At 33.4% G+C, this 25,729-nt stretch overlaps 2 protein-coding genes across 6 annotated transcripts in view; one reads left to right on the top strand and one right to left on the bottom strand.

Annotated features, from left to right (window-relative positions):
- Nucleotides 1-17,850, bottom strand: part of LOC145323803 (uncharacterized) — a 145,768-nt gene extending 127,918 nt beyond the window's left edge. Inside the window, exons 1-2 of the mRNA XM_080166361.1 lie at nucleotides 17,600-17,850; nucleotides 3,126-3,526 (exon numbers count right to left, since the gene is read on the bottom strand). Coding sequence (XP_080022487.1) covers nucleotides 3,126-3,526; nucleotides 17,600-17,604 — 406 coding nt within the window. The 5' untranslated portion in view covers nucleotides 17,605-17,850. The remainder of the gene's footprint in view (nucleotides 1-3,125; nucleotides 3,527-17,599) is intronic.
- The window catches only part of LOC145323806 (uncharacterized), a 247,976-nt gene that overhangs the window by 13,774 nt on the left and 208,473 nt on the right, over nucleotides 1-25,729 (top strand). The gene's annotated exons all lie outside the window — the stretch shown is intronic.

The raw sequence follows: 25,729 nt of genomic DNA, 5'->3' as shown, positions 1-25,729 counted from the left end.
TTCTAAACATTGTATGATTTCATCCTTTATATGGTTATTCCTAAAACAATTAAGCACAAAGTTATAAGCAAAGCATCTCTTAAATGTAAGTACGTCCTTAGTAAGCGTCCTGCATTAGGCAATTTTGATTTTGGCACAGGTCAAAAAACGTTCCATTGCTTAAATATTATCTGTCCTGTTACTCTTATTAACTTCTTAATGTTTATTTGTTCGAATGTGTCTGGTTTATTTTTGAAGAAGGACATACTGACAATTTCCACTCGAAACAGAGCAGCTTCGCTACGGAGAATATAAACACAATTAAACAATAACATGCAGAAATAAAAGGTTAAATTTAGGTAAAATATTGTGAAAAAGGCAATTATTAAGTTAGTTTAATTTTTTGTACCTTATTTCATTTTGTGGCCAGACACACGATTTTTTCATATGTTTTTGCAATGATTTTAAATATAAGACTACAAACGGTTATAAGAATAAGAATGAAAAATAAGACAATTTATTTGTTGTCTAATAAAACGTTGAACATAAAAAACTTTACGGTTAGGGTTAGAAAATGGGTTGTACATCAATTTATCGTCCATTGTCTTATTTTGTACGAGCCCTGTATCCTTATATAAATACTACAGGATGTGTGTGTCTGTTGCAAAAGTTCTCGCTAACGCTGAACCGATAAGGTTCTCCTTTAAAAAGAATCTTGTTTTAGATCCATAGAAGGTTAAAAACTATTTCGGGGAGGATAACTCCACCCTGTCACATAATTAAAAATAGAATTTTTAGTAAGGCGAACTGGTTCCAATCCAGTGGAAATAAATCGGATTCAGAATCATATTTGGGCAAATTTCCACAAAAAAAATTAAATAGCTACTAAAAAAAATGTTTATTTGCAGTTATGACTTCACACTCACGACTCAGATCTACAAAGATAATTTCATGGATTTATGTATGTGTGTCCAACAGAATCTCGGAAACTACAAAATCGATTGGTATGCAATTATCGGGGCGCTGCGACTTTTACCACTAGCAAAAATACAGTCACTGTGTTTTTGACAAAAAGTGAGTGTGTTTTTGTCAATTTCTTGCTGTATTTTTGCAATTTTTTTATCCACTGTCAAGATTACACCTTTTATCGCTGTCATACACACAGTTTTATTGTCATTTTCACACCCATGAAATTCAATGAGGCTGTCAGATTCAAAGTTTTAATGACAGAAAAAAATACACCTATACACAATTTTCAGATAAACTTTATATTAATCCTTATAACCAAACATAGTACATCTTCCACGATAAAATCTAATAGGCCAAAAAGGCATTTCAAGCCAAACGATAGGTTTTAATAATATATCCTATTAGTATGACATCAACTTATTATGCTAGCCAAGATATAAATTGACTGTAATGCTATTATATAAAATGATTATAGGAATAGCGTTATGACACTGCATTAATTAGGATTTATCTATCTGCATTGGTCACAAAGTTGTAAGCGGAGCAAAGCTACTCTATAATTTGTTGTTTTGCTAAATTTGTATAAAATCACAGAAACCACTGGATCTATGATTATAGTTATTAGGATTCTTTCAACATATCCTAGGCAGCTTTTAAGCTATTTTTCGGGGAAAATTAAATCCTAAAGTAAATGTGTATGGCTAAAGAAACATTCAATTACACAAAAAAATTATTCATGAAAAAAGAATTATTACGGCTTCACCCCAAGCATCTAGGGCAGTGAGAGCAGTAAAATAGCTTAAACCCATCTGAAACTTTAATTTGTGATTAATATATTACTTTATTACTTCCCTAAATTGCAAATCTCTATCGGTTCAGTGGTTATTTAGATCATAACGTGCAAACAAAGTTCAAATATATAATTTCGAAATCTAAAAGTTAATACAACTTTGGATAATTTTTTCCTTGTTTAGTTCTGTTAATGAAAAGGTCACCAAAGGCGGGTTTTAGAATTATGAAATTACATTGAATAACACCAGATTACAGTCCAAAAAAGGTCGTTACTACTGCTTTACTACAAATAATTTATAACATCATAAATCGCTACAAAAATAAAATTAATTTTCATGAAAACTTAGATTTTATAATCAGAAAAAGGCTAACTGTCCTTTCATATTCTGTGATATAAAGTAGAATGTGTTTTGTTCGTTAAGATCTCGCAAACTTCTGAACCGATTGAGTTCTTAATCTTAGGGAAGCTTCAAATAGGTGTGGGAATGGTTTTAGTCTATTTTACTGCCATCTGACGCCTTGTCCTATTTGCACAGCCGCTAGTTTTTAAGTAATGTAAATCATAGAATAGTTGTAGTAAGTTAAACTTTCATATTCTTTAACAGTTTAAAAATTAAATAAGAAAACCAGCTAAAAAAAGCTAACAAAATTTGAAAACTATTACAGCATAATATTGTTAATATTGTACATTAACATGCATTATATGATTTAAATTGATTAAAATTTTTAATACCTACCCCCCCCCCCCCTTGATGGATATGATTTTTCAAACATAATATTTATAATTAACAGATGAATACTTCTTTTATAGAAAATAACTCAAGTATAAATACACATTTTTCAAAGCAAAAGCTTTTCTACAATTAGGGTTTGTACGTCTGTAATTTAAACTCTGATCGTATATTTTGGTAGATTAGAGTCGTTCTATCGTTTAAAAACCTTGTATGAAGATTTAAGTGACGATATGATACAATCAAGGATCTAAGGAATAAGACAATAGAAGAAATCTTGATTTACATCCCATAACAATATTACATCTTATGTAAATCAAAATTATTGGTTGAAAAATATGGACCAACCAATCAAGCTTTAACAAGAGAACTCAAATTTATAAGCGATCTGATAAGAGAATGTGTTCATAAACTTTAAGAACCAGTGCAATTAACTGTCAGATTTCCCCTCCCTCCCGGTAAATTAGGTAACGTATTTGTCATTCACCTTTTATTTACTGAACATTTCGTAAGGCTCATGATAATTCCTTTTTTTTACTTTATTTTCTGTGTCAGCTTGTGTCTGTCATACGATACGATACATGATTTTTCAGAATGGCTCAGAACCGGTTTTAATTCAGCGGATTCGGAGCCATACTGAAAAAATAAGCCTACCTGGTTGGACGACAGCATTTCTGTTAGTTTCCGATGTCTGTAGCCTTGGCGGAACGACGGCGGGCGGGTAGAACGGCTTCTTAAACGTCACCGGCGGCTTAACCGCCAGCGGCCGCTGGATTGAGGCAGCCTGCAGCTGCTCGTTGTGCTGTTGCTGCCGCCTGATGGGTGGATTTTGCGGTCCCCGGTAGACGGGTCCAAGGGGCCGTTGGCCGGGTGGCGGTCCCACCGGTTTTTTGGTCTCGCCGGCGCCGAAAAGCGACGCAATGCTGTCAAGAATTGAAGCCTCTTTAGCCTGTCTATGTTCGGCTGCTAACAGGTCGGGGTTTGGCAGCGAAGGATCGCCGTCCGCGGCGGCCAGGTGGGCCAGCAAAAAGCTGCCCAAAATTGTCGGCAGCAGTCTAGGAAAGTAGTTGTTTAGATTGGCATTTAGATTTAATTTTTTACATTTTTTCGAATTAAACAAAGTTTTTTTTTAAATAAATTATTAGAGCACTAGTGGCTACGCCCCTAGCATTTAGAGGCTCTATTTTAGAAAGGGTAAGAATGGACAAAAAATAATAGCCTTAAACTAGTCAATACCTATCTCTAAGAATAAACAATTGTGAAGTTTCCCTAGAAGGGAGAACTCTATCGGTTTGGTAGTTATCCAAATCTTAAGCAACAGAAAAATAAAAAAAACTACTACTTTATACAATAGGATAACGCATAAATCTTTAGATGCAAAGTTTTTTTAATCTATCAATCATTAGGATTAAGGATAGTTTTTAATATTAATCTTTTTCTTTAAACAATAATTAAAAGATTTTCTACTTTATATTTGGAGGATTTTTATATAACTGATCATTAAGTTTTTAAACAAGAACAATTCAAGTTCATAAGTAGCGTAGCAATATAAAGATGAAAAATCAACAACGAGGTCAATTTTTGACAGGTATTATCAATAGATCACTGAATATGGCTTGAATATTAGGACGAACGGACGTACAAACGTAACATTTGCTATAGCGTAGCTTCGCTACTAAAATATTTAATGATAATAGACGTATAGAAAATAGATTCATTTTGTTTTGAGGCATTAATTATAGACAAGCCCAGGGCACTTCTACATTCTGATTAATCATTTACTTTCCATAGCGCAGCTACTCTATTATTAGGGTTTTTCCGTACGTCTCACCGTCCTGACCTTTCCCCCATTGTATTTCCTTATTGTTAAGTATAATTCTGGGATCTAAAGGGATAAGACAATGGACGATAAATTGATATACACTACCAATGATGATAAGTAAAACTATCCCACCTTTAGATTTGAATTATTGGTATAAATGTTTGAATGGTGCTAGTTAAAAGCAACCAAGTAGACTTAAATAAAAGGCTATACTCTGAGATGGGCGTTTTCTGAGATGGGCGTTTTTTGAGATAGGCGTTTTCTGAGATGACCCAAATAAAAGTACCCAAAGTTTTTGAGCCAACGAATATTATTTACTTTTGATACCAGTGTAATTTACAGTATCCCAATGTTCTCTACCTTCCTGGTTTCATTAACTAAATATTACCTATTATTTTGTTACAGCTGCGCTGCTTATGGACATTATTGTTATCTAAAATCTTAGTTTATAATACATTTAAACAAGATCTGATAAAAATTAAACATTTTCCATTTGAGAACTTTTTTTATATATCCAGCCCACCCCCTTTTTTCAATCCTAAAATGAAAAAATAGTCTACCCCAAAGGGATAAGACAATGAACGATAAATTAATTTTCATCCCACATTGCGAAATCAAATCTTCATTGGTTGGTAGAAACTAAAAATATTCAAACATTTTCACCATTAATTTTGATTTATAGAAGGGGTAATTTGTTTATCGTCCATTGTCTTATTCTTTAAGATCCCCAAAATAGCCCGTTTTGGGGGAATATTATTGACGTCTAAGCTTTTTATTTTGCTTATTTTGAAGGGGGTAAAATAAGGGGGTTTCAAAGAATTGAGGGCGGTAATCTATTATGTTTTTTTTTAGAATTTTGAGGGGGTTAAAATGAGGGGTTTCAAAATCTGAGGGAATAAACGTCCCTTTACCCCCACCCTTGAACGTCTTCTATGAAGGGGGGCTAAAAAAAGCCCACTTAAAAGTCTGAGGAAAATGCCGCGTAAAATTTTCTCCTACTTCGCGCGTCCTTGAACTAGAAATGAAATGGATTTTTTTTTCTCCTCATCAAAGGATTCAGAAATCTAGTGTGCATCCAATTTCGCATAATTTTATCGCATCCACAGAATAAATGTATTAAGTATAGATGTATAACCAAGACAACTTCCTGAATCCAGTGTTTTGGACTTTTTTCGTCTGCTAGCAAGTTCCTTTCTGCTCATTTGCAGCGACTCGACGAATATTCAAAGATTCAATTAAAAGTCGGCACAGGGTACACGTGATGCATTTGTGGAAGTGAAAAAACACACACAAAATTATATAAACCTATTATTTAAATGCACGTATTCCTCGTAAAACGGCCAAAAACTGGCTTGAAAATATTTATAAACTCACAACATGTTCATAGTTAGTGCAGCTATAACTAAAAGAATAATAATTAAAAGCTTTAGTGTAAAGAAAAACTTAAATGACCAATTAATTAGTAAATTCTTTTGAACGAACAAACGGACATGCTACTTCATTTAAATAGGATAATTTAAATATCAGAGAGACAGGGTACACTGTTTATTACACTGTTTATTACACTAGTTCCAAAGTTTTATAATAACGCTTTCCTATTTCAACTTTGGGGACTTTAATGAATTTTGATTGGTTAATTTAAAAAGTTCAGTGTTCAAACGTTTCAGCCACTAGTTAAGACTACAAAAGGGGTAATTTTAAGTATCATCATTTGGGATGTACATCAATCTATCGGTCATTGTCTTATCCCTTTAGATCCCTGTATACATATGTAGACACCAAATATGTTAAAAGTACCCAAAGCCAACATTATTGTGTTAAAAAACTTTGGGTACCAGTACAATTTACAGTCCAATGTCTCCTCCCTCCCTGATATTAATATAAGTAGATAAAAACATTTATTTGAAGGTAGATTACAAATAGATTAATGGATTAATTGATAGATAGATTAAAAGAATAATAGATAGATGAACGAAAGTGCTAAAAAAATGTGTGCATCAAATTGAATAAATTATTGCTATAAACAATGGGATGCATAACCTTAAGTTAAGACGGACACTGATGGATTGATTAGAAGCAACGCTCCTCTACAATATAGGTATTCTAATGTCAGTATGTCCACATGACGGTTAGCACGATAAATTATACGTTAGGTAATTCTAATCCATTTACATTATTACTCTAGGAGCTCTGTATTCGATGAGAGAGTGAGAGGGGCATAAAAAGTAGCTTAAAACCTTTTCAAGATATAGATTTTAAGATGAAATAAGCAAAACAATGGAGAACTCAAACATTTTAGTAGTTTGTGAGATCTTAACTTGCAAACTAACGTGAGAGCTTCTTTGAATAGCAGCTGAAATGCCTTGGCCCATGAAAAGGCACAAAAAGAAAGTAAGGTTGCTTGTCCTTTAATATAAAGAAGCAATCTTCTCAGTCTGTCTTTTAAGATCTCTGTAATTACTGAACCAATTGAGTTCTGTTCTTCTCATTAGTCCCGAAACGGTTTAAGGCTATTCTACTTAAAATTAAAGTATAGGGATGTTTTTAGGCTTTTTTTTTACCTCTCACCCATAACTGACAAGAAATTAAACAAAAATATGCCAGAAATTGGTAATATTTTTACATTGAATCTTTTGGATGTTGTTATTCTTGTTTAATAAATTGTTTATATGCAGATGAATTGATTATGTATTGTTTAAGGAGAAAGAGAAAAAAATGCAGAAGTGTTATTTATAACAATGCTTTTGAACCTTTGCAATTTTTTTTATTTTTCTCTTTAATGCTTTCTCTCTCTCTCTCTCTCTTCTCTCTCTCTCTCTCTCTCTCTCTCTCTCTCTCTCTCTCTCTCTCTCTCTCTCTCTCTCTCTCTCTCTCTCTCTCTCTCTCTCTCTCTCTCTCTCTCTCTCTCTCTCTCTCTCTCTCTCTCTCTCTCTCTCTCTCTCTCTCTCTCTCTCTCTCTCTCTCTCTCTCTCTCTCTCTCTCTCTCTCTCTCTCTCTTTTCTTTCTTTTTCTATCCATATTTCAAATTTTTTTCCATTTACATAGATTTATCAAGTGTTGATTTGAAAACAAAAAGCGGGTTCAATAATTATATAATATCCCAGTATCACAATATGATTTTAACTATCAAACCCTTCATATAGTGCTGTTAAATCATTTTAGAACTGGCTTTCAATGAATTTAAATGAGGTGCATTTTAGAGGAAGAATAGTTACTTATCGCAGTTTTATACACAGCTTTCCGATGATATCAAAATGAAAAATTATAAGATTTTCAACAGTTTTGTTAGCCCCGAGGGTCCAAAGGCCCGGGCTAACAAAATGTACTACGATGCTATACATGCTTTTTAATATGGCTGAGCACCGGTTATAATCCAGCGGATATCAATCGGTTTCGAAGCTGTACTGGAAAAGAATTATTTTCTCATTATAAAAACCACCAAAAATGTCGATATGATAAATGATATAGAGTATTATAATGGTAATAGCTGACATATAATGTTCAAGCGTACATCACCTATGACGATACACAAAATTACCCCTTATGTAGATTACAATTAGTGATTGAAACTCATTCACTTGATCACTCAACTTAATAAACCAACCAATCAAAATTGACTAAAGGTTCCAAAAGTTGTTAAGCAAACCAAAAAGAAAATTTAATAAAACTTTGGGGACTTGTGTAATAAACAGTCCAATGTCACCTCCCTCCCTGGTTATGTAATCCTTTATTGACTTATCATTGAATTTCAATGTTTGAACTACAATGCAATTAGGCATACACCAGGCAGGGAAGGGTCAATAGACTGTTAATTAACCTAGTACCCATAGTTTTATAAACATGTTCTCTAGTTTGTTGGCATGGGTGGTTGGTGTTCAAACTCTTCAAACAATTATCATAATCTACAGAAGGAATAATTTGTATTAAATTTTGGAATATACATAGTACCCCGTCCCGTTTTAAAAAAATTTTGTTAAAATTTTGGCCCCCAGCCAAAATCAGGTTGATTTATGCAAAAAAATGATCCTTGCAAAATATTATTTCTGTAATGCAAAAATTTGAACACAGTAATAGTGTCTGACTCTGATTATGACGTAACAAAAAAAAATTAGCCAATGAAAGGTAAAATTTATAGTGGCCTCTCATTGGCTAATTTTTTGTTACGTCATAATCAGTCAGACACTATCACTGTGTTCCAAAAATTTTGACTTTGGAAGATTACTTGCTACACCTTAGTCCTTCATATTTTATAATTTAGACAGCCTCCATTTTTTTGGCAAATTTCAGGTTTATATCAACACACTAGAATTGAAATTTTGTAAAAATCTTTAAAATTGAGATGGTACAAGAGCTTTAAAAACAGGTCGTTTTTGCATTTTTAAAAACTTTGCAATGCTTGTACCATCGCAATTTTTGCATTACAGAAAAAATATTTTGCATGGGTCATTTTTTTTTGCATTAATCAACCATATTTTGGCTGGGGGCCAAAATTTTAACGAAATTTTTCTAAAACGGGACGGGGTAATTCATAGTTATATTAAATGTATATAATATTGTATATATACACTCCCCAATTATGAAAAACAAATTCACCCCTTTTTGCTGATTTGTACAAACCAATCAAGAAGTAATAACCGTCCCCAAATGTTTTAAGACAACGTAGAAGAGAGCGAGACTTTAAAACTTTGGGTACTAGCATAATTTAGTGTCCAATGTCCACTCCCTCCCTTCCTGAATATGGAGTGGGGACAAAACACCTAATTTAAAAATACCTAATTTAAAAATGCCTAATTTTATAAATGTCTAATGTGACAAAACACCTAATTTATAAATACCTAATTTAAAAATGTCTAATTTAAAAATACCTAATTTTAAAAATGCCTAATGTGACAAAACACCTAACTTTAAAAATGCCTAATTTTATAAACACCTAACTATAAATACCTAAGTTTAAAAATACCTAATTTTAAAATACCTAATCTAAAAAAACCTAATTTTAAGTATATCTTAAAACTGTTGTTAAGTATATTAAACCGGCGGCTACGCCCCCTAGAGGCCTCTAGGGGCGATTGCAGTGCGGAGGGGAATTCAATATTCAATTAAGTCTTTGGGGGGAGTGGGGGGAATGAGGGTTCATGACCCCCCCCCCCCCCTCCAGAATTTCAAAGGTTGAAGGACAAGGAAACAAATGAATTTTAATTTTTTTTGGTTTCTTCCCTAACCTAAGTAGCCGTAGCATCCCTTTTTTTTCTTGGAGGGTGATAGTTAATCATCCCCCATTTTTTTTCTAGTAATTGATAAAGAAAGATTGAAGAAATATTAAAAAACGGAGGGAAGGGGGGGATTTTTTCAAAGGGTGATTTCTCATTGGAAGATGTTGGTAAACTCCCAAAAACCTTCCCATGACATATGGGAAGCTTCATTGTAAAAATGCCTGGGCGCCCAAGCTGTTTTTTTGGGGGGGCATAACATTTTTTTATGGAGGGGGGGGTAATTCATTTTTTGGGGGGGGGGGGGGGGTAAAATGGCGTGCAAAGCGTGGTGCAATTTTTTTTACCCCCCCCCAAAAAAATTTTTACCCGGGGGGTAAAATTAGCTTGGGGGGGGGGGTAATTACCCCCCCTGAAATCTGTTGGCAGGGGTAAATTTTGTTTACCCACTCCCCGAAAATTTACCCCTGGGGTAAAATTTCTGGGGGGGGGTAATTTAAATTTTATTAAATATTTAGTATTAAAAATGCGCGCGAAGCGCACAAACAGTTTTTTTGTTAGAGATTTTTTATTTTGGGGGGGGGGGTATTTACCCCCCCAAAATTGATTGTGTGGGGTAAATACCCCCTCCTAAATGGTTGGGGTAAATTTTAAATGGGGGGGGGGTAAAAATTTGGGGGTGCCTACGACACCCCCAAATTCGTTTGGGGGGGGGGGGGTAATCCCCACTTTACCACTTGGACGCCTATGTAAAAATGAACCATATTGGTTTATCGACTAGCAAGATCCTTTAGCAATAACAATCAGCCAATTGGATTAATGTTATCAAAATTTTAGGTATTTTAGTGAAAATATTTGATATTTTAGAATTAGGCATTTCTAAATTAGGCGTTTAGATAGTTTCAAATTAGGTATTTTTAAATTAGGCATTTTTAAAATTAGACATTTTTAAAATTAGGTATTTTTAGTTAGGCATTTTTAGTTAGGCGTTTTTAGATTAGGCATTTATAAATTAGGTGTTTTTAAATTAGGTGTTTTTAACGTAGGTGTTTTTAACATTAGGTATTTTTAAACTTAGGTGTTTTTAGTTAGGCATTTTTAGTTAGGCATTTTTAAATTAGGTGTTTTGTCCCCACTCCCTGAATATAACTATCTATGGGAAACCTAAAACTAAACTTTTCTGGGTCCAATTATTTTAAACTAAATAAATACGGAAAAGTGTTCATTTAATGTAGTAAATATTAATATAACAAGAAATGCGAAACAAGGCAGCGATAAAGATTTTTTGTAAGTAGTATGATATGAATATGATATAAGGATTTATGTTTGCTAGTTGATATCTCACTAACGGCTTAATCCATTCAGCAAAAATTTCGTTTGGCAGGTTTAAAGCTATTTATCCAAAACTAGGGTAAAACACACCACCTATACCACCCCTTATCTTTAATTAGTATATAAAAAGTCAGAAGGGGGTGGGTGAATGTGGTCGCTTGACAATTTAAAGGGAAACAACCAAAAGTTAGACTATATGCTATTAAAAAATATTTGCTGTTTTTAAAAATTAACTCGTAACCCCAAATTAAACAAATAATTACAGCGTCCTAATTTCCCTTAAAATTTCAAAAACTCTCTTATCAAAGTTTATCTATTTGTCTATCTATCTGTCTATCTAACTGTGTCTTGCATCTATCTATAATTTTAATTTAGGAAAACCTACAAATAATTTTGAGGGAGGGGTACTTTTTTTAAGTGGCGATTTCGCTCAAAATGGTTTTGGTACCCTAATTATAATCCTTCCCTAAACCTGTAAGGAGCTTCATAGTAAAGGAGAACCATATTGGTCAAGCAATTAACGAGATCTTAAGATACAAGTGTGTCTGTATGTCTGTCTGTCTGTTTGTTTGTCTATATATATGTATGTATGTCTATCTGTAAAACATTTCTATTATAGTTTGTGTGTTTGTTTGTCTGTCTATCTATCTATCTATCAAGACTATCCATCCATCCATGATCCATGATCCAACCATCCAATCTATCTATCTATTTATCCATCTATCCATCCAATCCATTTATTCATCCAATATATCAATCTATCCTTCCATCCACCCAATCAATTTATCTATCTATTCATCCATCCTCCTATCTATCAATCAATCCACCCTCCTGTCTATCTATCTATCTATCTATCCAGCTATCAATCAATCAATCCAACCGCAAGGTCTAATTACAAGTTATCAAGACTGTGATACTCCTGGCTAATTTATAATTTTCTTGACATTAACCTTCAAACTAGAAATTGCAGATTTGAAAGATTTTTTTGGAGCATAGATTCTCTAAAATTTACGTTAGTAATGATCAAAATTATTAAATAGTTTTTTTTTGAAGGAATATAACTAACGGCTTCGCCTATAGGATTTGTTTAAAGATGTAATTAATTATATAAATAGCCTAAAACTTTCCACTAGGCACATATTAAGCTTCCCTTTCCTGAAGGCAAATTCAAAAATTTTATTGACAGACCTCCAGTTACTTTCAATTGCTTTTTTAAATAAAAGTTTGTCATAGAAACTATTCAATTGCATTTTTAAAAACTGACACATGCTAGATCGAGCCCATTCCCTTTACACTTTAAGAGTGGCTTTGCTGCATACAAAAAAGAGCTAATTGACTCTTAATTGTATAAATTAGGAATTTCGACCTTTTATTCATGTTTTCCCAACATATGGAATACATTTTTGGATATTTTTTAAAAGGACAATTACAATTACAAGTACGGCAGCAATTACAAAATAACAACAAAAATACTTGCTTGGAATCTATTTGAAAGACAAACGGACGGACATACTTAAATATAGAGTAACTACTCTACTATGGAATTATAAATCAAATTGTTGAAATAAAAAATAAATCAAATTTTAAGAATGCCAATTTTGTCTTAGATTAAAATTTATCAATTTTTAAAGCTTTACATAATAATTGGTTGCTTAGGGAAGGGCTGGGAGGGTCAGAGAAATAGCCCAAAACCAACCCAAGGCATTTTTAAGACTTTCCTGACAATTACAACCATTTTAAATCATCAATTTTCAAGATCTTTAGCTTCAAACAAAACAAAAAACTACTTTATATTTATGGATATTTCTTCCCTAAATATGAAACTTAGCTGTTATTAGTGTTACATAACTAAATCAGACGGGTGGACGTACGGAATTGTCCTAATTCAAGATCAACTACGCTACTAAAAATTTAAACATTTATGTTCTTTTTATTTATATCTAATTCTAAGTTTATTATTAATTATTCGAAGAAAAGATTTAGATAAATGATTTTATTAGAATAAAAATTCAAGGCCCTTTTTTGATTGTCTACAGGAATAAGGTATAACCAACAAGCGAAATAAATATAAAATAATATTTTTTATTTTGGGGGGGGGTCCCAACGACAGCTGAAAATCACGTATAGGTTTTGTGATTTTTTTCTAAATTAATTTCGTTGTTGGTATAAACTGGATCGTCTAAAAGTAGCGAAGCACAAAATAAATCTTGGATGGACAAACGGTTCCTTTATAAGAAAATAAGTATTTTTGCCTTTAGAAGCTTGACCAAAATACTGACGGACGAATTAAATATACACTGGTTAACCAAAGATACAAGGATTCATCACTAAAAAATTTATCTGTTTATCTTAAATAGCAGCTAGAAAATTACATTTCCTCCTTAACGATAGGGACAGACAAAGTTTAAAAATTAAGAAAAGTTAAGAAGACTTATACTAATGTCTATAAGTAGCGCAGCAATGACATGCTAAAACTATTTTAGATGAAAAAATGACGTTAAAGAAAAATACAAAAACTGTTTTTAGAACCTTAAAATAGGTGATTAATTATAAAGGACAAAAGGGGAACCCAAACGGTCCATTGTATTGGTTAGGGAGTACAGACAGACATACATACATCCTATCTTTTAGAATATCCTATTAAAAGGATTATGAGTTCCATCCACTGACGTTGGATGGACGTTGTGAAAATTATTGATTATAGAGTAGCTTCGCTACTAAAGTAGGATTGAATCAATGTTGTTTTTATGCACTATTTACGTCTTACATGAGTAACTGACAGACCGTTGGACAGACGAACGTACGCACCCTTGTAATACAGTAGCTGCGCTACTAATAAAATTGAATAAATGTGGTGCATTGTGAGTTGGGCCGGATACTTTTTTGGCCGGATACCGGATACCGGCTGGTTTCTAATGCCGGATATCCGGTTCCGGCCGGATATCTGGCCAACGTTCGATATCCGGCAATTTACCGGATATCCGGCCGGATAACCGGATATCCGGCATCTAAAATCAGCCGGATATCATGTAACCGGATAGTTTTGATATCCGGTATCCGGCCGGATATTGAAAATGGCCGGATATCCGGCCCAACCCTAGTGCATTGTTTATGCTTTAAATTCTAAGCTTTTCTACATATTTTTACTTCTGGTTAGGGTCAAAACAGAAATTCTTCATATTTAATTTTTAAAGCAGGGATAAGACAATGGACGATACATTTATTTACTTACAAACATAATGATAATAAACAAAATTACCTCTTCTGTAGATTATAATTATTATTATTTGAAAAATACAAGTTCGAGACTACTAGTTAAGCTTTAATAAAAGTACCCAAAGTTTTTAAGCCAGTGAATGAAAGAGTATTATTATGAAACTTGGGGTACAACAATAATTTACAGTCCAATGTCCCCTCCCTCCTTGAATATAATATCTCATTTTAATATGATAAAACGAACGTACAAACGGTCTATCTAAACTATAAAGTAGCTCCGCTACTAAAAATCTAATTTATTTTTCTATTAAATTATTCTACATAACCCTATATGATAAATCATAAGAATTCAATTTCCAAAAAAAAGAAAGAAAAGTAGCCCAAAGCTAAAAAGGGGAAAATAATAAAGTATCATTAAATTTGAATTTTCAATAGAGCCAGGAAAAACTATTTATTTAGCCTTTTAAATTTATGAATATATTATGTTTTAATTTAGCTGTTAAATAATATAGAATTAAAATGTTTTAAAGCATATCGCAGTATGATAGTTATATGGAATTTGGAATTTTTTAAAGTAGCTTAAAACCATCCCTAGGTTTGGATATAAAAAATAAAAATCTATGTGAAGTTGACCTAAAAAGTAGGAACTCAATCTTTCTGTGGTTAAATAAATCTTAAGCTTATCGAAATCTTATTCTTGGGGGTGGGGGAAGCAGAAAAATAGCCTAAAACCAACACAAGACTTAAATCTGAAAATTAATAAGCCTATAAGACCATCCCGGAACCTATTTCAAGCTTTAATAAAATTGAGAACTCAATCGGTTTGGTAGTTAAAGAAATCTTAAGCTTTAAACAAAAAAAAACCTTACTACTTTATAAAATAGGATACCTTCCAAAAAATTGGAAATTATGTTTTTTTGCTAATTTTGAATATTATTATTCAATGAAACTTGTTTTTGCTTCGCTACTTATGGACAAATTTGTCTCAGAGAGAGAGGGGACAATGGGCTGTTTATTACATTAGTCTCCAAAGTTTTAAAATAACGTTTTCTTATTTGTGTGCTTAACAACTTTGGGGACTATAATGAATTTTGATTGGTTGTCTCATTAGGTTGAGTGTACAAACGTTTCAACCACTAATTTTAACCTTTAGCATGGGTTATTTTATTTATCATTATTGGAGATGTATATCAATTTTTTGGCCATTGTCTTATCCCTGTAGGTCCCTGATAAAACTTCATTTTGATGCATATACACATATATATAAAAGACATTTTTATTTATCAAACATTTTATCTAAATTAAACTCTTTGAAATCTTATTTTTGTAATAAGCAGTAAAACTCTCTTACAACACATAAGACTAAAATACTCATATCACATTCTTCAATTATTAGACTAATAACGTTTCATAGTAATTATTTTTGAAGCGAAGCTTTTTCTACAATTAGGCTTGGTCCGAACGGCTGTGACGTTCAGCTTTTTTCGTTAATTTAAGCAGGTTAGAATTGTCCTATCGATTTCAAACTTTGCATGCTGATTCCTATGACAGTTAGGTACGACTTAGAAAGCGCAGCAACTCTATAATCGTTACCAGAAAGTCTGTACGTCCATTGAAAACATGCTTTTTTTACTTTTTGACAACAAATTAATGCATGTTAAAATTATCCGATTAATTAATCTGATTTTTGGAATACTGATTCCTATTACAACAAGGTACAATATTATAAGCGAAACATCACTATAATCAAGTCCTAAAAATGTGAGTATGTCCCTAAACATTATCCTGAGCTGTATTTAAGCACTTTTTCAAAAAATTTATCAGTTCTGACACTGTACTATTGTTTATGTTTGTTTGCCCTTTCATTTCAGAGCTTCGCTTTTATGGATATTTACATCCTTGTTTTATAGTGAAACACTACAAGTAGATAGTTTGACAGTTAATACTACTTTAAATTTTCTAAAATACGTTAAAATACGAGGCAATTCCAAGTAATTTGAAATAACGGCAATGTTTTTAGCTTAGGTTAGGTTAAGAAACGGTTGCCATTTCGAATACAGAGCTTCTATATACTAGTAGTCGATAATTAAATATAAACTTGTTTTTTGTAAATTTTTACCTCCATAAAATTAGTGTAAAAACCTTCTGGGAAAAAGCCGTCCTTCAAATTAAACACAGATGAAATAAAAACAAGGATGACAACATACATAAAAGCATATCAAAATAAATGGAACCACATTAATTTTAAAAATCCAAACAAAAAGTAATGTTCATTGATTGTTACACTAGTACCCAAAGTTTTATAGCAACGTTATCTTAGTTAGCCTTTAATTTATTGTCCATTGTCTTATCCCTAAAGATCATTGCATTCTTACCAATTGAGATGTAATTATAGAGATGCAACTCTTATACTATTGTGCCTTATTGTACTAGGAATCATCTTAGAAATAATGGCATAACTTTAAAAATAAGAGTGTCAAAAAAGCTTTTACAACTTGTATGAAACAAACTTACAGTTTTAAACATGATTTGAAAAAGCTTCGCTTTTTAAAACTTCAGAATTATTTTTACAAAATTCTCATAATCTACATTATTTTCATTTTTTCATCTTTTTAAACGTCCAGAGAGTAGATTTTTTAGCTTTGCAGCTACGCTATAACTTATGGTTGTCTGTAAGTCTGTCTATCTGTCCTTCGGTCTTTAATGAATAAATTTCCTTATTTAGGAAAAGTGAAGCCCCCACCCACTTTGCAAAAAAGCATAAACAAATGTTGAATTTCCCTAAAATTGCGGAACGGTTGTAGCAGCTGTTTGGAGATCTAAATGGACATTCTATATCATTAGATATTTGAAATCTTATGATTCATATATGTCTAAATGAAATATCGTAACATGTGATTTGTTGACAATATCTGCAAAAATAGTAATTTTTTTACCACAATACGGTTAGTTTACAATCATATAAAGTAGTAAGGTTTTTCTGTCTGAAGCTTAAGATCTCAGGAAAGGTTGGTTTGATTGGGTTTGACTTTTACGGGAACCTTAATTTATGACCCTGGGTGGTTTCAGGCTATTTTTCGACCATGTCAACTTTCCCCTAGATACTAGGAACGCAGTGAATTAAGTAGTTTATTATATAGTAGTTTATTTATTAAGGAAACACAAACAAAAATACACATCTTTTTTTATGTATGTGTATGTTTTTTTAATTAGCATTTTTAACGAGAGTTAAGCATAATAAAATTATAATTAGGCATCCAACGTTGCCTTTAGAATACAATTTTTATTTTTAGTAGCAAAGCTATTCTATAAGTACGTCATGTCAGTAAAGAGGCATTGACATACTACTATTTAAAATATAGCATAAAACATGCTTAAGAATTATCATAACAGTGAACAAGGCACAAATAGACAAACATCGAACTACTTTACATAGGATAGTTTTCTAAATTTAAATATGATTTTAAAAACTTCAAGTATTACAAATGTTTTTAAAAAATAAAAATCCTTAAATCAATTCTAAACGCCAATCTAAAACCCTGAAATACCTCATAATAAAAATATATGTAACCAGCTACAATAGAAAAAAAGTTCAATCACTTAAAAAATCACTAAAATTTCATTAAAAATTGTTTTTTTCTTTGTTTAAGACTTTCAATGCTGTGTAGAGAGGTATCGTATAAGTTGCAACAAAGTTCACTCTCTGGTATCACGCAACTTCACACGCACACGCACAAATTTTCCCGCGTTTTTTTCTCTCAGCTGTGTCCTTTCCGACTGTGTGAAGATCAACTAAAAGTGTAAGTGCGGAGTGTTTAACTCTAGAAATGGTTTTCAACCTATGCATGTAGGAAGGGGGGGGGGCATCTTTATTTACTCCACCCTCTCTCATTCTTCCTAAATGTCCTTTATTCCATACCCCGGCTTTGAAACGCCCCGGCGCATTGCAATAATGGGGGGGAGGGGGGAGAAAGAGACGACGCACAAGACGTGCGTAGATTTGGTTCATCCTTTTCGTACAAATTTCCCTTTCCGTTGAAAAAAATGCGGATTCCTCTCACTTTCATTGAGATATGGCGGTCGGTGGGGCAGGGGGGAGGAAGGGTGTGGGTGGTGGTGGTTTAGGGGTCATGTGGCGCCCACCCACTCTTTAACCCACTCACATTCACTCTCTTTCTGTCTCTCTATCTCTCTCTCATCCTCTTTCTCTCTCACTTTTTCCCGCTTCTTCTTAACTCTTATTTTCTCCAACAACTTCCACCCACTCACTTAACCCCTATAGCCCTTATAAATTATAAAATCACAACACAAAATTGACCCTTGGAGGACCACAAATCAGCTGTTATATCTCGGCTGCTATTGCAAGTAACATGCCAAGTTCTTGCTCTGGGTGTATCACATATATTTGTAATTTGGTGTTTCTTCGTGGCTTACAAAGTTTCCGATTTATGGATAATGCCTACCAAAAGTTACAATTGAAAAGTGTTGATAGCCGCGAAAGGCTAAATTATCGGTAATTTAGGCATATTAGAATTGTCCAATCGATTTGAAACTTAGCATTATGATTTCTGTATCTGTTCTTTCCGATTTAGAAAGAATAGCAAATCTATTAACATGACCAGAAAGTCAGTACATCCATATATTAAACATGATGATTTTTTTACTTTTTAAGCACAATATTCTACAACAAATAAAATAGTCATCCTTCACTTATTAATATGAATTCCTAGACAATTAGGTATATTGTTATAAACAAAGCATCTCTATAATCAAGTCTTATTTTGTTTTAAAAATCGCGTTTTTTGAAAGCTTCTGTAAGCAAGTTTGTATGTTCACATTTTAGATCCGTTTTATCCCTTTCCCTTTCATTCTTATATAAGAGGGAAGGGGAGGTATGGGATGGTTGGGGTGAGGGGAAGGTAGATGCGGGGGAGAGGGGTCACAACAGCTTGACAGCTTGGCGCCAAGTGCGCTTCTTGCATGCCATTGGGACTAAGTCTGTTTGTGGAGTTGCTTTGATGTAAAACAAATAAAATAGGTATAATTTTGTCCCTAAACATAAGGGGATTCACTAAAGATGTATAATGAGGGTATGTATCCCTCAAGAACTTCAAATTAGTAAAATTCTTCTTTAAAAAGTAATACTCCTAGATAGGATGTCCCAGTTACTCCCAACCTCACATTGCCCAGCAAAAGTTGAATGTTAACAATTGGGATTCCCCCCCACCAAAATTTTTTTTTTTAAATCTAAATTTGAAAAATTAAAATTTTTTAATGTATAATGTATAGATCGTTTATACATTAAATCGCTTTTCCATTTGACCAGAGTCGCTGAAAATAGGGTCTGCAATAATTGGGTTATTTGCTGTACACTTTAGGAAACTAGGGCTTGAATAGGAAATCCATTTTCAGCTGATATTAAATGTCCATTGTCAGATTCTCCCACACCCACTTTCTTTTATTCTTGGTATCAAAAAAAGCTTTGAAGGGTAGAAAAAATATTTTGAGTTTTAATCAAACTTAAGTCTTTGACAATTATAAAGCATTCCTATAAAATTATTTGGCGTTATCCTAAATCTTAAAGGACAAACAAATTATAAATTGCTACTTACAGTAGGGTACCACGAATTTGCCCATGTATTAATTGCAAAAAGGGATCCTTATTACAATTATTAAAAATAAAGAATACTTTAGATGACTACTATCCTCCCCTTTGGCAAATTAAGGAGGTAGATACACCCTCCGAGGTGTCGGATCCCCTATCCCCCTCTACGACCTCTTGACATAGGACTACAACATCCTTAAGAAGCCAAGGGGGGGGGGGGGTCCAAAAATTATATCTTTGTGGCACTCAAAGCAACTTTAGTTTTAGACTCGTTCACGCAAAGCAAAGCTGCATGACAGCTTGAAGCAAGCATATCCGACAGCTGTAGTGTTATAAGAAAACACAAAATCCTCTTCCCTCTCTCCCTCTCTCTTTTCTCTCTCTCTCTCTCTCTCTCTCTCTCTCTCTCTCTCTCTCTCTCTCTCTCTCTCTCTCTCTCTCTCTCTCTCTCTCTCTCTCTCTCTCTCTCTCTCTCTCTCTCTCTCTCTCTCTCTCTCTCTCTCTCTCTCTCTCTCTCTCTCTCTCTCTCTCTCTCTCTCTCTCTCTCTCCCTCTTTCACTCTCTCTCCCTTACTGTGTTTCTCTCTCTTTCTCTTTGTTTAAATATTTCTTTTTTCTTTCTCCGTCCGCTTTATTTCTTCACACACTGACACATACACACACACCCACACTCACACACACACACACTCACACACACACACACACACACACACACACACACACACACACGTAAACCCTTTTTTCTCAATGTGTGAAAATGGAACATTTTAATTTGGGATCTTTGGCCTTTTTTTGTGCCTAATAGCCCATCTCATATTAATAGCACGGAAACTCTATAATTACTAGTTGTCTGTATGTCACAAGTTTTGCTTATTGACTGATTTAGAAAATTTTATATTCTTATAATAAAGTAACCGGATGTCTGTCTGTCTGTTTGTACCGAAGGATCTCGATAACCGCTGAACCGATATGGTTCTTCAATAAAGGTACTAAGAAAGAGAGGGAATGTCTGATTGAGCCAATAAGAGAATCGCATCGGAATTTACATTGGATCTCATTGGTTGAAATTGTGTACACATTTTACTACGAAGGCTTGTTTTTTTTCATTTCATACATACATAAAAGTCAGCTGTAAACAGTATATTTTCTTAGTAGAAAGCTTTGCGGAATCAGAATTAATTGCCCAAAAATTTCGTTTAAATTTGAAAGCTTAGTAACGAGGTGGATTCTTAAAAAATAAGTTAGGCTGGCTACTCGCTGGTGATGCAAAATTATTTTTGTGAAAAATCATCCAAAATCGAATAAAAAAATTTACAAAAATTAAATGAAATCTTAAAGGGTTATTAACATATGATTTTGTTTAATTTTTGTAGATTTTTAATGTGCTTTTGGATGATTTTTCACAAAAATAATTTTGCCTCACTATCGAGTAGCGAGTCTATAATTTCTTAAGAATCCACATCAGCTTGAGTCGAAAGTAAACAATACTTTTGTCTGCTAGAAATGTTCCTTCTTAGATTTGACGAAAAAAGGGTTCAGAATATGCTTCTATTCTTCTATTTCTATTGGTTCTTCTTTACAGGTTAGCTTCTTATAGGCCCTCGGAAGGTTTATGACTTTTTTAGGAAGGATAACACCAACCTCCCAAGAGAAATCACACCTAGAAAAATTTACACCATTCCCCCCGAAAATCAAAATAGTTTATAAACATCCCTTAACTTTTTTAATTTTTCTTAATCTTTAAAACTGAAAATTATGTTGATATTTTTCTATCTAATTTCTTGATGATGCATTAGAGTAAAAAACTAGAGGGAGAAGGGGTTAAATAACTGTATGTCCCCATCCCTAGAACGACTCTTAATGTGGTCTTTAAAAATCCTCCAATAGTGTCGTGAATAGGAACACAGCCAAATTGCAGAATCAATTTGCTAGCAGACGAAAAAGGTCCTTAACAGGGGGATCCATGTGGTTGTCTCGTTATAAATCTATACTATAAATTTGTTGTTGCTGTGCTACTTATGGATTTAATTGTCCATGCTAATTTATAATATTTTTCTTATAGGTCTTTTTTTATCAACCTTTTTTGGAATATATAATAGGACGAAGCCAAATTAATTAATTTTATTTCCCCTTTTGGAATTTGATTGGCTTTAAATGGATTTATAAATTCAAGAAAAATCTATCTGTATATTTATTTGTCCATCCATCCGTCTGTCTGTCTGCCTTTTAATTTTCAGTAAGTTCATCTATCTATCCATCTAGATAGTTTTTTAAAAATTATGTTTTTTGTAATTTCAATATTTTTAAAAAATCCTCTAAATTTTATTAAAGAAATCTGTGAATGCTAATTTTATTGTCAGTATTTAAAAGATAGTTTTAACTGAAGATTGCTTTAAAGCAGGAAACATGATGTTTTACTAATAATCTTTTCATTTTATGTGGACTACATCCATCCAACTATCTATCTAATAATCTATCTATTTATCTTTCTGTCTCCTTAATTGTCAATATATCAATCTTTCTTTTTCTCTATCTATCTATCGCTCTATTTATCTATCTATCTATTTGTCTATATATGATCAGAGCATCTTTATAATTAAGTTTTGAAATGTTAGTATGTCCATGTTAATTAATTTAAAATTAATTAAGTATTTTTGTTTAGAAAAAACTTATATTTGATAATGTACGTTTATCAGAACAGATTCGCTTTCATAAATCCTTGTTACTATGTAGATTGGATGTTTTAGAGATCCTGGCCAATCCTAAACAAGTTGTTCGTCTGTACCTTAAGATCTCGCTAACCTCTGTACCGATATTGTCCTCCTTTAGAGTGGTGATTCTTATAATTTTTAGTGGATTGTACCTTTACCCTTCCTAGAGAAAAAAAATATACCCCCCCCCCCCCCGTTAAAGTATGTATACCCGTGCTTCTAAAAGGAGGGTGGGTGTGTGTTTTGCTCAAAAATGCCCAAAAATGATCGTTTAAAGCAATTTTTCCCACAGCTAAACGAATGCATAGAAATTAGAGTTGTTCCCATAAGATGAAAAATTATTTTAATAAGAACTTGCAACATCCATAAAATCGAAGCTCTAAAATGGTAGGACAAACGAACATTAACACTTGTAACATGTCAGAACTGAATAAGCAGAATAGTAATGCATAAGTCTAAACGAAATTGTACGAAAATTTGTTGTAATAATGCTTAAATACAGAAAAAATGTTTAAAGGACATTACATTACATTTTTAGCTCTTGATTAAAGAGATGCTTCGCTTATAATGTTGTACTTTCTTGTCTTAGGAATATATATATTATATAGGATAGATAAGTCACTTTAAAAACTTGTGTCAAAAGAGTTAAAAATCAACACGCTTCTAAATGGTAAAATTTTAACATGTCTAAATAAATTAACGTTTTTGTATAAACATTAAATTTCACACAAACTTTGCAAAATGAGAGAAAAATGGGGGAAACGGATAAATTTTCTAAATAACAGAATAATTACTTTATAACATGTCTATGGTTTTTTACTATTGACTCTAGGGGCGTAGTGACGCTTCGGGCACAAGTCCTCTCCACGTCACCTTTGAACATACTCTGCGTTTTAAAGTGCAGAGTAACGCGCTCGATCGCCTAGGGTATCAACACCCATCAGACAACCAACCCTTTGATTACACGACCTTTGTCTGAGAAGTCCTAACTGTGCATGGTAATGAGTTGCGCCTGTTTTGGGCCAAGGCATTCCCCCTACTCTAACTATTCATATCGCGCATCTGACATAGCAGCAGTAGGAACCATTTTTTACGTCTTCAGTTATGACGCGGTGATGGACCGAGATTCGAACCTATCACCTTCCCGACGACGAGCGGATGCGCTACGTGTTGAGCCACTGTCGCGGATTAATATATGTCTATGGTTAGGACAGAAGGAATAACAATGCGTAGCTTTTCTATATATATACACTTCCCTCACTGACTCACTGAGTAATTCCAATAGGAATATTTTATACGCTTTTGGAGTATGTGCTCCTAGAGTGCCCATAGAGTCAAAGCTATTAGAGAATATTAGTGTAACAGTAACAGGATCTTTATGTGTACCTAAGAATCTTGCTAACCGATAAACTGACATGGTTTTCCTTTACAATGTAGCTACTTATGGGTCCTTGGAAGGTTAATAACTATTTTTAAAATACCACCACCCTGCAAAAGAGAAATTGCCTTTAGAGTCATTTAGGGGCGATGCCGCTAGTATGTTAGATAACAACAGTGTACATTTTTAGCGCAGTAGATCTTAAATGCTGCGCTACTTATGGACAAAATTAACATTGTTTTAGGCATATTTTACCCTATCAAGCAAGAATTCTTGTGAAAAAATCGTGCGTTGTACAACTAAATCGCGGATTTGTGCAGGGAGGGAGGGGACATTGGAGATTAAACTATTCTTGTCCCCAAAGTAATATTAGCATGATCTTTTTTCCGTGGGGTTTTAATAATGATTGGTTGGTTCAATCTAGTAGTGCATACTATTTTAACCAATATATAAAACTACAAAAGGGGTGATATTGTTTAACATCATAGAGAATATACATTAATTATTCATTCATTGTCTTATCCTTCTCATACTGAATCAAAAAGAAATAAACAAAGGGTGGGGGGCAAAGCTTAAGTTTAAATTAAAAACATTTGCTCATTTTAAAACAATAAATCATTTTAATTGTTCCTTTAAAATTTTTGATCAAAGATAGCTTTAATAAGAACATGCCTTTGTTTTCTAAATTCAAATTCAATTCATAGATTAAAGCATTTTTAGGAGCGAAGCAACCCTTCAAGTGTTTTTCATCTGTTTGTCTGAGGTAGTGTTAAATGTTTTTAATTTTTTAATGAATTTAATTATTCCATCCATCCATCAATCCATCCATCAATCCATCCATCAATCCATCCATCAATCCATCCATCAATCCTTCCATCAATCCATCCATCAATCTATCCATCAATCCATCCATCAATCCATCCATCAATCCATCCATCAAACCATCCATCAATTCATCCATCAATCCATCCATCAATCCATCCATCAATCCATTTATCAATCAATCCATCAATCCATCCATCAATCCATCCATCAATCCATCCATCAATCCATCCATTAATCCATTCATCAATCCATCCATCAATCCATCCATCCATCAATCCATCCATCAATCCATTCATCAATCCATCCATCAATCTATCCATCAATATATCCATCAATCCATCCATCAATCCATCCATCAATCCATCCATCAATCTATCCATCAATCCATCCATCAATCCATCCATCAATCCATCCATCAATTCATCTATTAATCCATCCATCAATCCATCCATCAATCTATCCATCAATCCATCCATCAATCCATCCATCAATCCATCCATCAATCTATCCATCAATCCATCCATCAATCCATCCATCAATCTATCCATCAATCCATCCATCAATCCATCCATCAATCCATCCATCAATCCATCCATCAATCCATCCATCAATCCATCCATCAATATATCCATCAATCCATTCATTAATTTATCTATCAATCCATCCATTAATCCATCCATCAATCCATCCATCAATCCATCCATCAATCCATCCATCAATCCATCCATCAATCCATCCATCAATCCATCCATCAATCCATCCATCAATCCATCCATCAATCCATCCATCAATCCATCCATCAATCCACCCTTCAAGTGTTTTTCATCTGTTTGTCTGAGGTAGTGTTAAATGTTTTTAATTTTTTAATGAATTTAATTATGTCAATCCATAAATTCCATCCATCCATCAATCCATCCATCAATCCATCCATCATTCCATTCATCAATCCATCCATCAATCCATCCATCAATTCATCCATCAATCCGTCCATCAATCCATCCATCAATCCATCCATTTATCCATCCATCCATCCATCCATCCATCCATCCATCCATCCATCCATCCATCCATCCATCCATCCATCCATCCATCTATCCATCCATCCAACTATCCATCCATCCATCTATCCATTCATCCATCCATCCATCCATCTATCCACC

This window comes from Acartia tonsa, chromosome 7 (genome assembly GCF_053477335.1).
Source record: "Acartia tonsa isolate MP-2025a chromosome 7, ASM5347733v1, whole genome shotgun sequence".
Taxonomy (NCBI): Eukaryota; Metazoa; Arthropoda; class Copepoda; order Calanoida; family Acartiidae; genus Acartia; species Acartia tonsa.
Note: the sequence above shows the minus strand (reverse complement) of the source record. Positions and strands in the feature narration are given on the sequence as shown.